This window comes from Pyrgilauda ruficollis, unplaced genomic scaffold, assembly GCF_017590135.1.
Source record: "Pyrgilauda ruficollis isolate IOZ18807 unplaced genomic scaffold, ASM1759013v1 scaffold187, whole genome shotgun sequence".
In the NCBI taxonomy this organism is placed as follows: domain Eukaryota; kingdom Metazoa; phylum Chordata; class Aves; order Passeriformes; family Passeridae; genus Pyrgilauda; species Pyrgilauda ruficollis.
The window spans coordinates 136,466-150,136 of record NW_024517762.1 but is presented as its reverse complement, the minus strand read 5'-3'; the positions used below and the strand labels follow the sequence as shown (position 1 = coordinate 150,136).

Sequence of the window (13,671 nt, the reverse complement as noted above, 5' to 3'; positions counted from 1 at the left end):
GCACCCAGAGTTGGAGTGTCTGCCCTGGGGCCACCGTGTCACCCCAAGGGACATCATTGCTGTACGGGACATCAGCACCCTGCAGGGCATCATCATCCTGCGGGGCATTGTCACCCTGTGGGACATCATTGGAACCACGCAGGACTTCAGCACCCTGCAGGGAATTTTCACCCTGTGGGTTATTATCACCCTGTGGAACATCATCACCCCGAGAGACACAGTCACCATATGGAGATTGTCACCCCATGGGGCACTGTCACCCTGTGGGGCATCGTCACCCTGTGGGACCTTGTCACTCTACACAGCATCAGCAGCCTGTGGGGCATCATCACACCCTGCAGCATTGTCACCCTCTGAGGCAGGCATCGTCGCCCCCAGGGCATTGTCACCGTGTGCCAGCCCCTGTGCTTGCTGCCAGCTCTGCTCCTCCCATGTGCTCTGCCTGTGCAGGGACACGATGGCTCTCTGTGGCTCTGCCTGCTTGGGGACAGGAACCCCTTTCTGCCTCTTCTGCCTGCCTGGGGACATGGGCATCTCCTGGCTCCTCAGGGACCAGGTCACTCTCCCCTGCCTGGGGACAGGATCCTTGAGTGCCTACATGGGAACGAGCTCCTTTGTGCCTGATCAGGGACGTGGGGATCTTCTGGCTGCTCAGGGAGAGTGTACCCCTCTGCCTGTGTGGGGACATGGCCATTTTCATCAGCTTGGGGACAGTAGCCCTCTCTGCTTACTGCCAGCCTACTCGGGGACATGGGCATCCTCTGGCTCCTTGGGGACAGGAACCCCTTCTGCCTCTTCTGCCTGCTTGGGGACATGGGCATCTCCTGGCTCCCGGGGGCAAGATCATTTCTGCCAGCAGAGGGACGTGTGCATCTTCTGGCTGCTCAGGAACAGGATGCTCTCTGCCTGCTTGGGGACATGGCCACTTTCAACTGCTTGGGGACAGGAGTGCTCTCTGCTTACTGCCAGCCTGCTTGGGAACATGGCCATCTTCTGGATCCCTGGGGACCAGATCACTTTCCCCTGCCTGGGGACAGGATCCTTGAGAACCTACTTGGGGACAAGAACATTGCTGCTGGCTCGGGGACATGGGCATCTCCTTGGGGACAGGGTCCTGCTCTCCCTTCTGGGGCACATGGGAATCTTCTGGCTCCTTTGGGACAGGGTGGTCTTTGCTTGTTCAGGAACACAGACACGTTGCCCTGCTTGGGGACAGGAGCCCCCTCTACCTGGGACATCTGCTGCCCTGGGAGCAAGATCACATTCACCTACTTGGGGGCAAGACCCCTGACTACACATCTGGGGACAAGACCACTGCCTGCCTGGGGACATGGGCATCTCCTGGCTCCTTGGGGACAGGGGCCCTGGCCAAGCCCCTCCTGTGGCACCCAGCTGAATGGGCATCCCCTTCGTCAGGCACCACTGATGCCTTGAGATGATGGCACTGATGCCACGGTCCCCAACCAGACCTCCCACTGTCCCCATGTCCCCTGGGCTGGTGACAACACTGAGGTGGCTCCCAGGACTGCTCATCTAGCTTGGTTCAACCTCATCACCCCAAATCTGAGGAGACACTGGCACCAAGACTGGGGGCTGCCAGGGCTGGCCCATGTCCCAGCCTCTCACTTGGATCCTCCCAGTAGCCACCAGTTTTTGAGTACTGGAGCTGGTGGCTTCACTGGCACTGTGCTGAGAGTCTTCCCAGTACCCACCAGTTCCCACAAATGGAGCTGGTGGGGTCACTGGCACTGAGATCTGGGGGTCCTAGGGCTGGACCACGTCCCAGCCACTCACTGGGATCCTCCCAGTAGCCACCAATTCCTGCATGCTGGAGCTGGACGCATGGACACGCACACACACTGAGACCCAGGGCTGGACCATGTCCCAGACCTCACTGGGGTCTTCCCAATAGCCATCAGTTCCCACACACTGGATCTGGTGGGGTCACTGGCACTGCTCAGAGGGTCCCAGGGCTGGGCTCACTGCAGGATCCCAGACACTCAGTGGGGGATCACATCTGGGATGGGGATGCTGAGCCATCCTCCCCGCAGTCACCAGTTCCCTATCGGAACTGGTGGGGTCATTGGCACCCAGCCACTCACTCGGGTGCTCCCAGCAGACACCAGTTCCCACATTCTGGAGCTGGTGATGTCACTGGTATGGAGACCTGGGGGTGACCCACCCCCAGGCCACCAGACTGAGGTCCATGACCCCCTGGTGACAGCAACCCGCGTGCCCGGTGCCACCATGGGAGGGGACAACACCTTGCCGCGGGTCCGTCAGTGGCAGTGGGTGGGCGACACTGCGACATAACCACGCTGTTGCCTCGCAACAGCTGGCACCGAGGACAGGTGACGAGGAGCCGGTGTCACCGACCCCACGGCCACCGCGGGAGGAGCCGGAGGAGCCGGCCACGCTGCCCGCCCGTGTCAGCAGTGTCCAACTGGAGGGCTACCTCGGCCGCAAGCACGACCTGGAGGCGGCCACCAAGCGCGCATCCAACCGGTAGGCACGGCAGCGGTGGCAGCGAGCGCGGTGTCCCCGGCGGGGCGGTGTCCCCAGGGTGACACGGTGCTGGCGCAGGTCGTGGAGCACGCGGTACTGCGTCCTGCGGGGCGGCCAGCTCGCCTTCTTCAAGGACGCCAAGAGCCGCGCGCTGGGGCTGCCGTGCCAGGGCGAGGAGCCCCTGGGGCTGTGGGACGCCCGCTGCGAGGTGCCCGCGGGCTACAAGAAGAAGAAACACGTGTTCAAGCTCAGGTGAGGGTGCGGCGCCTTGCGGGGTGGCACAGTGGGCGTGTGTGGCACTGGTGTCTGTGCTCTGTCCCTAGGCTCAGCAATGGCAGCGAGTGGCTTTTCCATGGCAAGGATGAGGTGAGGGGTGGCCTGGGGGGACACGGGGTGGCTGGGGGATGTGGTGGTGGTCAGCAGTGCCCAAGGGGACAGGGGTGATCAGAGAGGTCCGGAGGGACACAGGGCGGCTGGTTGTTCCCAAGGGGACACCAGTGGTGCCCAGGGGTATATGGGGTGGCTGTAGTTGTCCAGGGGACGTGGTGGTGGCCAGCAGTGACCAGGGTACACAGTGATGGCCAGGGGACATAGTCAGCAGTGGCCAGCAATGCTCAGAGGGCCAGGGGCTGGCCAGGGGTGCCATGAGGACACAGTGAGGGGCTGCCAGTGCCCAAGGGGACATGGGTGCCTGTGGAAAACTTGGAGCAACTGGCATTAGCTGGAGGGCCCTGGCGTTGGCTGGGACTCTGTTGGGGGGCCAGGGAAGCCCCCCTGACCCCTCCCCGTGCCCGCAGGAGGAGCTGCAGGCCTGGCTGCAGGGGCTGAGTGCGGCCATCACGGAGTGTCGGGGCAGCCGCGGGAAGGTGCAGAGCCTCCCACTGCCCATACCCCCCGCCCCCCCTGAAGCCCCCCTGCCCCGCAAGGACAAGGAGAAACGCTTCAGCTTCTTCCCAAAAAAGAAATAACCCCCCTGGATGGTGGGGGGGGGGGGGGGACGGGGGGGGGGGGGGGTGACACCCCACATCACGCCAGCGGGGCCACGCGTGCGTAAGGAGATGCGTGTGTGGTACCTGCACAGGTGCCACCAGGTCTAGAGGGGCAGGCGGGGGTCACACGTGGGCAGGGGCCCCCGAGCCCCCCCCGCCACGAGCACACGTGTCCGTGTGCACAGTGTATATATATATATTTGTATTTATATATATACATACATTTACACGCTTCAGGCACACCCCTGCGTGGAGGCGGCCGCAGGCGCCCCCCAGGCGTGTGCCCCCCGTGCCCATACGTGTCCCTGCACGCACACGTCTGCACACGTGTGTCCCCGCATGCAGGTGCACCCCCGGCCCCCCTCCGCACGCACGGCACAGGTGTGCGTCCCACAGGTGTGCATGGACCCCCCCCAGCACCCGCACGGGGGGCGTGTGGGTGCCCCCCAAAGCCATACCCCCCCCCCCACAGCGCGTGGGTGCAGAGGGGGGACCCCCTGGCCCCCGCGGGCACCAACCAAAGAGCGTCAGCCCATGGGGGCCCCTCTCTGGCACCCCCATCCCGTGCGCCCCCCAGCCGGGGTGGGGGGGCCCCCTGCACCCCGCAGCTGGGCCGAGACACCCTGGGGGGGGCGGGCGACCACAAAGGAACTTTGGGTTCAGTTTGGGGTTTTTTTCTAATAAAGATGTGAAAGCAAGTGGGGTGCAGTGCTGGGTGCCTGCAGAGCATGGGGGGCCGCTGGTACTTGTAGTGGGAGGTTCTTGGGGTTCCCCAGGTCCTGTGGGCAGAGAGAACGGGGGGTGTTCCTTGTCCAGAGCAAGATGAGAGTCCCCAGGGTACTCCTTCTGCCAGGTGGGTTGGGGGAGTCCATGGGGTACCCCTTTTCCTGTAGGATGGGGGGCCATGGGGTGCCCCTTCTTCCAGGTACATCGGGGTCCATGGGGTGCCCCTTCTCCTGGACAAGCTGAGTGTCCATAGGGTGCTCCTTCTTCCAAGAGGGCTGAGGGTCCACGGGGGTGCCCCTTTTCCTGGGCAGATTGGAAGTTTCCAAAGGGTTCCTTCTTCCAAACAGCAGGGGGCCCATGGGGTGCCCCTTCTTCCAGATAAGTTGGAGGCCCATTTGGTTCCCCTAATCCCAGGCAGGTTGAGGATGCATGAAGTGACCCTTCCTCCAACTAGACTTGAGGTCCACGGGGTGCTCCTTCCCTTGGGGTCCCCGGGACACCCGTTCTCCCCTAGCTGGCAGCATCGAGGGTCTGAAACTTCTGCCGCAGGTCCCTGACGAGGCCGTGGCGCAGCGGCTCGGGGCTGCCGGGGGTCTCGGGGCAGCGCCGCCGGTACTCCTCGGACGCCTGGTAGGCTTTGCAGCGCTCCACCACCGCCTTCAGGCAGATCTTCTCCCGCGTGGTGGGCGAGCGGATCTGCACGTAGGCCGGGGGCTCCGGCGGCAGCCGCTCCAGCACCAGCACCCGCTGCCCCTGGCCCAGAGGGGCTTCGGCCGCCACCCACAGCGCCCCATCACTGCTGTACCGCGCTGGTGCCGGGCTCGGGGTGCTGGAGCCCCCGTTGGCCTCAGCGCTGCGGCTCCGGCCGCTGCCCCGCTCCTTCCCGGCCGGGCGCCCACCGCGGCCGGGACCCTCGGGCGCCGAGCGGCTGCGGCTCACCAGCGGCGGCCGCGGGGCCCCGAAACGGGCACGGAGCTCCCGAACATCGGGCCAGGCGAAGGGTTCGGCGTCCAAGGGGCTTGAGGGGCTGCGGGGGGCACGCGGGGACGGGGACGCCACCAGCGCCTCGTCCTGCGGCACAGCCAGCGAAGGGGTGCTGGGGGGAGGGTCCCCGTCCTCCTGCGGCGGCAGCGGGGGGCGGCGGGTGCCGGCGCGGCGGCTCTTGATGCGGAGGCTGTACTGCCGAGCCAGCTGGTACACCTTGGTGCCCAGATGAGGGGGTGTGAGCAGCAGCTGCGGGGGTGGCCCTGGGGGTGACACCGCGGTGCCCACGTCATCCTCCTCCACGATGCGCAGCGGCTCGGGGGGCTGCGCCCCGTTCTCCTGGCACGGCTCTGGTGCCTCGGGCTGGGTGGGGGGCTCAGGGCTCTCGGGGGGCCGAGGGAGCCCATTGAGGCGGCACACGGAGCTCCGCACCAGCCCCTTGGGGATGAAGGAGAGGCTCTCACGGCGGCGCACCCCGAAGCCGGCATCGCGGTGCTCGGCGTGGCCATAGTAGCTCTTGATCTTGTCGAGGAGCAGGCGGTCCCGGTTGGAGAGCAGCGATTCCCGGCGGGCTCTGATGAGGGGCTCGGGTGAGGGGATGGCACTGCGGGACTCCTCGGGCTCCATGGATTCGAGTGGGGGGCCCCCATCCAGGCTGAGGGTGCTGCCACCGTGGCTGGGGGTGCGTCCCAGGGTCCCCTCCAGTGCCAGGCTGCTCCTTCGGGACAAGCTGCCGCCGCCGCCAAACCGCTCGGCGATGACACTGGCCTGGTCCAGCACTGAGGGTGGCAGGATGCTGGCGGCTCCTTCCCCCTCCTCCTCCTCCTCTTCCTCGCTGCTCAGCACCTGCAAATCCTCCGCAGCGTGCTCCGGTTCCCTGTCCCCACTGGGCAGCGCCAGGGTCCCCACCAGGGATGGGGATCTGGGGACCCTGGGGTGCTCCCCAGCACTGCTGTTAGGGCTGTGGGTGCTGGGTCCCTGGGTACTCCCGGATGGGGGCCGGGGGGTCGCACTGACCTTCTCACAGCTCCCTGGCCCCCAGCTGCTCGGCCGCTTGGGTCCCTCCAGCACCCATGGGTGTTCCCCAGCCTGGGCAAGACAAATGTGGGGAGTCATGAGCTGGGGGGGGCAGCCAGGTGCTCCCAGCAGGTTAAATCCCAGCCAAGCCATGGGGCCCTGGGTGGGGGCACTGAGAGCAACATGGGGTGCCCTGGAGTGGTGTGGGATGTCCTGGTAGTGAGGCAGGCTACCCCAGGAGTGATGAGAGAGTGCCCCAGAAGCGATTTGGGGTGCTCTGCATGCTCTCCTGGGGTTTGAAGGGCTGGTGTAGGTACCTGCTCCTCCTGGGGCTCCAACAGCAGATCCCTGGACCCTGGCAGCTCCTCCTGGCAGTCCTTGCCCAAAGCCTCCTCCTCCTCCTCTTCCTCCGCCACCACGCCCTCAACCGTTGCCCAGGCTCTGGGGTGCTGGTGTGGCTCCCCCACTTCCAGGAGCACCCCGTCGCTGCCCGTGTTCTGTGTGGGGGTGAGCGCCGGGCTCAGCACCCCGTGCCAGGGCTGGAGGGACTGGGCGCCCCAACCCACCACACCCGGCCTTACCTTCAGCCCTGCCAGCCAGGATAGAGAAAAGCAGAGATTAGTGGAGCAAAAATCCCCCAAAATTCCCCCCATGGCCCCCAGCCACCCCTCTGCCTGCCACACCAGTGCCACGGTCCTGCCAGCTCACCTTGCTCGCCCAGGTGCCACAGGTTGTGCTTGGCGGGCTCTGGGGGAAGGGGAGGTGACAGTGGCATCACCCCCGTGTCCCCCAACTCATCAGCAACCCGAGCCCCCTGATCCCGTCCGCTGTCCACACCCGACTGCCTGCGCCCCCCGTGTCCCTGCAGCCGCTCCAGCAGCGTCTCCGTGTGCCCCTGGTGCTGGAAGGGCTCTGCGGGAACAGGGATGAGGCACCATCAGCACCCGGTGCCACCCCCTCAACGGGCTTTGGTGTCACCCAGCCACAGCTGGGCCCTGGTGAAGGGGTGACGGAGGGGTAGCATGGTGGGAACACACGTGACACTGGTGACACGTGGCTCTCACCAGACTGCCGGCGTCCCTGGAGTGGCTCGGTGGCAGCGTCACCCAGGGGCTGGCAGGACCAGCTCTTCTTCAGGCGCTCAGGGCTGCAGCGGGGCAGGCGTGGGGGATCTGTGGGGACAGGGAGTGACACCGGGGAAAATGGGGGGGATGGAGTAGGGCAGACAGGGAATGATAGGGCACTGGTGGCACTTACAGAACAGGTCCATCTCCAGGATGGCTTCCTTAGCCTGGGTGGAGGGAGGATGGAGAGAAATGGGGCAAAGGTGCGGTACAGCTGCCCCCCCTCGCTGTGCTGGGGGGTCCCTGGTGTCACTGAGGTGCCCACCCCACCAACCTCACCTTTTGGGGGATGGTGGCGTGGTGGTTCTCCAGGATGAGCCGCTTGATGTGGTGAGTCCACACGCGCTTCTCCTCCACGCTCTTGGCCTGAGGGCACAGGGAGGGTGGTGGGGTCGAGCAGGGGGTTCCAGGGTGTCCCCAGGGTGCCCCCCACCCCATGCCCCCCTACCTGCAGGCTGTGCTGCTGCTTGCCATGCTTGTAGTGTGCCAGGCTGAAGCACAGCGAGTCCCGCGTGCTCTCGATCAGCATCAGTGAGGAGCACTGTCAGGAGAGGCGTCAGCATCCCTGGAACTTCCCACCCCAGCATCCATTGGGGTCCCTGGCACTCATTGGGCTCCCCCATTCCCAGCATTCCCCAGTTCCCCCAACCCCAGCACTCACTGGGGTTCCTGGCACCCACCCTGTCCCGCCATCCCGGGGATCCACAGGAGTTCCTGGCACCCAGTGGGCTCCCCACCCCTGTCACCCTCACAGTCTCCTGTCCTTATCCCGCACCGGGATGTGGCTCTTGTAGACATAGTGGTCACCACGGCGCTTGGTGATCAGCAGGGCCTTGTCGAAGAGGAAGAGTGCACGGTCGTGGCGCACCCGCTGTGCCCGAAATGTGCCCTCCAGCACCAGCTCCCCGTAGCTCGTCAGGTCTGGCCCCTTCCAGCCCAGCAGCAGTGACTGGATCTCCTGCACAGACACAGGGGCATCAGCACCCCTGCCACACGGCCCATCTCATGTCACCTGGTGCCACCCACTGCCCCTGTGGTGTCTCCCTGGTGTCCCCCTGGTGCCCACCTGCTGGCGGATGGCGTGCTCGTGCTTGCGCTTCATGTCATTGATGTACCAGGCCACGCAGGTCATGGTGTCGATGGCCTCCAGCACCAGCTCGTAGTCGTCCCCCGCCTTGTGCTCAAAGTGCCTGGCGATCTCCTGGGCACAGCACCAGGGACATGGGAATGTGCCGTGCCAGGTGCCTGGACTGCTCCAGGCAACCAAGCCGTGTCCCTGTGCCACCCCGTGCCCACACTGTGCCGTGCTGGGCACCAGGCGCTCACCTGGAGCAGCAGGTGGTACTTGAGGATCCTCTGGACAGGCTTGAGCAGGTAGGCCCCGAGGGGCAGCGCGTGGCGCAGGCGCTCCTGGCACTCCCGCAGGAACCGTGCCTGGACCTTGCTCCTCATGCACTCGGTCAGTGCCGCCACCGAGCTGCGGGCAGGGAGGGGGCTCAGACCCCTGCCCACCCATATGCCCCCTGCCTGCCTCCCTGCTCACCCAGGTGTGCCCCCAACCCACCTGGGGTAGTTGTTGCAGTACTGGGTGTAGATGGCAAATTCCTGGCTCTGCAGGTAAGGGGAACACAGTGAGAGCCTGGTATGACCGCATGTCCCCCCCGGTGTCCCCACAAGGCTCCCTGTGCCCCCCACTTTGCTCGCCCTTACCCGGGTGACGAAGCACACGGCCACAGCCACGGGGTCATTGGCACAGCTCTCCAGGTTTTGCAGGAGGGTGCTGGGGGGCACAGAGAGGGCAGGGTGACCACAGCCCCCACACACCCACTAGATAGGGTCACAACCCTGTCACCTCCCAGTGGCACCTGCTCCCCCACCTGCTGAGCTCATAGATGTCCTCGATGTTCCCGAAGAGCGCGCTGACCTGCTCCGGTCGCAGCACCGGCTCCTCCGCGTCGATGATCTTGCCCAGGTAACCCTGCCGGGCACCCAAGGTGGCACCATTGCACCCCTAGACCCCAAACTGTGTCTAAGGGGTGTGCCCCCGTGTGCCCCCTGGCACCCACCTCCACGATGCTGCGCAGGTCACGGGCGTAGGTGCGCTCTGACTCCACGATCTCCTGCACCACGCGGTCCAGGTAGCTGGGCTTAGCCCCAGGACCCCCGAAAGCTGCCAGGGGGTGCCCACCGCGGGCAGCCGGCCACCCCCCTGGGGATGCGTTGTTGTTGGCGTTATGGAGCCCCTCGGCCCACGCCTCGGTCCTGGTGCCGGGCGGATCCTCCATGGCACAGCCGGGCTCCGGGCTCAGGGCAGGGCGCTGTGGGCATGCAGGCACCGGCATCCCGGCATCCCCGGCACCAGTGGGGCTCAGGGTGGCTCTGGGGGGAGAATGGTGGGTTAAGGGGTGTGGAGAGCCCCCAAATATGGGTGGTATGTGACACCAAGGGAGTTCACCCTGTCGAAGAGTCCTGACGACCAAACCCTCTATGCCAAGGGGTGCTAGCATCCCCCAATCTCAAAAATCCCTGGGTACAGCACAACGGAGGACCTCTGCACAGCCCACCAATGCTGAGATTTGAGTCCAGCCGTTCCTCATCCCACGCCCAGGGACCGTGCTGGGACCGGGTGGGACGAGCGCCTCTGCCCCCACCCACCGGGGCCGTGCGTCACCGCCGCGCCCGCGGGACACCTTCCAGGTGAGCTCAGCGCCGGCTCGCCCTTCCGGACCACCGGTGCCACCGGGATCCTCCCGTGCCACCGAAACCGCTCAATGCCACAAACACGGTTGGGACAGCCAGAAAACAGTGGCCAGTGGCAAAGCGTGTGGGAGTGTCGAGGCCAATTGAGCCCGGTCACCGCAGCGGGTGGCCCTGGGGACAGTGACCTTGAGCAGGGCCACGTGCTGCGCCGGCGGCGTGGCCGCCCGAGCCCCCCGGCACCCCCGGTGCCGGCACCGAACCGGTCAGGCCGGTTCCCGCCGCCGCTTCCCCACACCCACCGTGCCGCGTGGCCGCCATCCAGCCACCGCCCTCCCCGGGGCTTCCCCGGGCACGCCAGGAGCCCCCCAAAACGCCACCGCGGTGCCTCCTAAGTGGGGTTCGGGCCCGTGTCCCCAGTGGTGCCACAGCCCGGAAGCCCGGGTGCTGGCACATCCAGCCGTGCCAGGGGGCACCTCCCGGGTACCCCGGATCCAGGTGACTGCGGGAGCAGCTCCCCCAGCCCCCAGATTCCTCACCCCTACAGGCATCGGGCAGCCGGTCCCAGGGTCACCTCGAGCCCGTGGGTGGCACCCAGCCGGTGACACCAGAGCCAGTAGACCCCGGGCATCCCTCCAGGCAGTGTCGGACCACTATCCCACCCTGCCTGGGGGACAAGAGAAGACCCCCAGGTGGCACGGGGGGACCCCACAGGGGCTCCCCCACTTAACACCCGGGCGAGGATTTATGGCTCCCGCAGCTCGTCCCCGAAGGCCACCCCCGGCCATCCTAATCCGCTCACAACACCAGGATTACGGCGCCGGTCTCACGTCACCGGGACCGCGGCCACACTCCTGGGCCCGTGGGCCGCCGTCATCCCGCCCGGTGATCGATCGGGGGGGTTGATCCTCTTACCCCCCCAGTGTCACCTCGGTGGGCACGCGGCCGCCCGGAGCCCTCCCGCTCCCGCCTGCTCCGGGTGGGATTAGCTGTGACCTTCACGCCCCCGACCGCCCCCAACCCCGCCAGAGAGGACGGGCGGTCCCCCTGGAATGCCGAACAGGGGGCTCTGGTGGGTCCCCAAAACTCCCCGGTGGGGGAAACTGAGGCAGGCGCCGGGTTCGTGGTGCCGGGCCGGCGGGAGGGAGGTGGGATTTTCTCCCCACCGTGGGGTCGCCGGCCCCGTTGCACATTCCAGCGCGGGAGTTGGGGCGCGAGGCACAGCCCACGGCGTTTTCCCAGGATCCCGGCACGGCACGGCACGGCACGCCGGGAGAGGGGCCGCGGCGCGCCAGCCCGCCGGAGCCATATAAGGGCAGGCGGTTCACCATTTCCAGGCATTTTCCAGAATCCCAGCGGCCTTGGGAGCGGAGAGGTCGCCGCCGGCTCCGGCGCAGCTGCCGCGGCCGTCGCTCCCGGCCCCGGCTGGCACCGCCGCTGCCCGGCGGGCACGGGCTGGGCGCCGGCGCTCCCGCCCGCGGGGACTCGGGGGGCTCGGCACCACGGGGGTCCCCGTGTTACGGCATTCCCGGGACAAGGCAGCACCGACCCGCGGGGCTGACAAAGCCTCTTAGTGCCCGGCGCCCATGGCGTCGCGCCGCCTAATCCCGAAGGAGGGGCGCAGGACACCCCCACCTCCCACCGGGACCCCTGTCCAGGGTCACCCCACATGCCACAGCGTGTCCTGCACCCCCGGCTCGGCTTGAGGACATCCCCAGTTTCTCTGGGCGCCTGTCCCGGGTGTCTGCCGGCACCCCAAGGTCTTGCTGTCCCCTGCCCCTCGGGGACCCCAGTATCCCCAACTCCCACTCCGTGGGGGCCCCCACCTCCTGCCTCACTCCGGGCATCCCTGGACTCACGAATCCTGCCTAACCAGGGTCCGTGGATCCTGCTCCACCGGGATGCAACGGCTCCTGCCCCACCAGGACCCACGGATCCTGCTCCACCGGGACCCACAGATCCTGCCGCGCGGGAATGCAACGGCTCCCGCCCCACCGGAACCCAGGAATCCCACTCCGCTGGGATGCAACGACTCCCTTTCCACCGGGCCCCTCGGCTCCCGCTTCACCGGGATGCAACGGCTCCTGCAGCACCGGGACCCCCGGATACTGCCCCACCGGGAGACCCCCGCTGCCGGGGACCCTCGGGACCGCCCTCGCCGGGCGGGGACCCCCGGCTCCCCTCCCGCTGACCCCACGGCCGTGCCCCGTTCCCGCCGGGACCGGACTCACCGCGCTCCGCTACCGCCGCCGCCCCGACCCGTCCCGGCCCGCCCCGTCCCGGCCGTGCCCGCAGGAAGCGGCGGGAGCGCCCCGGGGCGGGGACAGCGGCCGCCCCGCCCGGCCCCGGCAACGGGAACGGGGACTCCCGGGAATGGGAGCGGGACAGTAGCGCAGCGAACCCGGGCGTGACCGCGGCACCGTTCGGTACTGTCCCGGTCCGGTCCAGGCATGGTTCCTGTACAGTCTTGGTACAGTCCTGACACGGTCCCGGCACAGTCCGGGTGTGGTCCAGGTACTGTCCAGGCACGGTCCAGAGATGGTTCAGGTACTGTCCCGGCACGGTCCCGGTACTGTTCCGGTACAGAACTGGGCGTGCTTCTGGCGTGGTCCCGGTACTGTCCAGGCACGGTCCCGAGACGGTCCCGGGACAATCCCGATCCTGTCCCGGGCTGCACCGAGCATGGTGGATGGGAGCCCGCAGCCATCGGGTCACCCGTGGGGTCCCTTCCCAGGGGACACGGGCACCCGAAGGGGTCCCAGCCACGGACACCCCCCATTCCTGCCCGAGGGGACACAGTCAGGGACACAGACACCCATTGCCACCAGGCGCGGGCTGGATGCAGGGTGTCAGGGCGGGATGGGTGCCGCGGGTGGGGCCTGGTCCCAGTGCCCCTCCATCCCACCTCAGCCCATCCATGTCTGGTGCACGGCCTGGCACTGCCGTGACACTTGAGTCCCCAAATCCAACTGTGTGCTAGCTCCACGGGGGGCTTCACCCCCCCAGTAAAGCCGGGGGCCAGCTGGAGCCCCCGGCCCCTCACGGCACCTGCCACCAGAATGGGCCCATTCTACAGCCTGGAGTGCCGGCACTGGATCCGCTCAAAGGCCGGATTGTTCCGAGCGCAGCGGGAGCCTGGCCAGGCCCGGCACTGGCACTGGCACTGGCTGGTGTTGTGGGGGGACGTGTGGCATCCGTGGGATGGTGGTGTCCCCACTGCCCTCACCGGTATGGGAACGTGTGCTCTGCCAGTGTGCTGGGCATGTCTGGGAAGGCGGCTGTGGCTGCTTTGCTGGGATGAGGTATGGGCACAGGTGGGTGTTAGAAGTTGCCAGGGTGGGTTCTGCTGAGGACACATGCCCCCGCTAAACCAGACCTCCTATCCTGTTCCCCAGTGTCCTGCCCCAAATTTCATAGATCCTCCTCCAACCCTTCCCCAAATTCCCCTTTACCTTCTTCCCATATCCCCTCTCCCTGTAACCCCTCCCCACACCATCTCCTCATTCTCCCCTCCCCATATTCCCCTTCCCACATCTCCATGCCAGATCCCTCTCCCCAGACCCCTGCCCANNNNCCCCAGGAGGCGCCCCGTCCCCTCTTGCCCCCGTCCTCCCGCCCGCCAGGGAGCG

The 13,671-nt window shown here is 66.9% G+C and overlaps 2 protein-coding genes across 5 annotated transcripts in view; one reads left to right on the top strand and one right to left on the bottom strand.

The window, feature by feature from the left end:
• Positions 1-3,498, top strand: part of SPTB (spectrin beta, erythrocytic) — a 17,950-nt gene extending 14,452 nt beyond the window's left edge. For both annotated transcript variants that reach the window (XM_041465144.1, XM_041465145.1), the window contains exons 33-36: positions 2,336-2,505; positions 2,584-2,757; positions 2,829-2,871; positions 3,303-3,498. In XM_041465144.1, coding sequence (XP_041321078.1) covers positions 2,336-2,505; positions 2,584-2,757; positions 2,829-2,871; positions 3,303-3,473 — 558 coding nt within the window. In that variant the 3' untranslated portion in view covers positions 3,474-3,498. The remainder of the gene's footprint in view (positions 1-2,335; positions 2,506-2,583; positions 2,758-2,828; positions 2,872-3,302) is intronic.
• Positions 3,498-13,562, bottom strand: PLEKHG3 (pleckstrin homology and RhoGEF domain containing G3). 3 transcript variants are annotated; one of them, XM_041465150.1, is made up of 17 exons: positions 12,274-13,562; positions 9,412-9,724; positions 9,223-9,323; positions 9,056-9,125; positions 8,910-8,956; positions 8,672-8,822; positions 8,412-8,546; positions 8,121-8,303; positions 7,794-7,886; positions 7,625-7,711; positions 7,479-7,512; positions 7,286-7,393; positions 6,930-7,133; positions 6,803-6,810; positions 6,539-6,718; positions 6,222-6,293; positions 3,498-6,050 (listed from the first exon to the last, which is right to left on the bottom strand). In XM_041465150.1, the coding sequence occupies exons 1-17, from the start codon at positions 12,819-12,821 to the stop codon at positions 4,731-4,733; spliced, it is 3,654 nt and encodes a 1,217-aa protein (XP_041321084.1). In that variant the 5' UTR covers positions 12,822-13,562; the 3' UTR covers positions 3,498-4,730. The 3 variants fall into 3 exon arrangements, with proteins under 3 accessions (XP_041321084.1, XP_041321083.1, XP_041321082.1); XM_041465149.1 differs by having other exon boundaries at positions 3,498-6,293; positions 6,930-6,968; positions 7,059-7,133; XM_041465148.1 differs by having other exon boundaries at positions 3,498-6,293; positions 12,274-13,561.
• Positions 13,563-13,671: the final 109 nt, after the last annotated feature.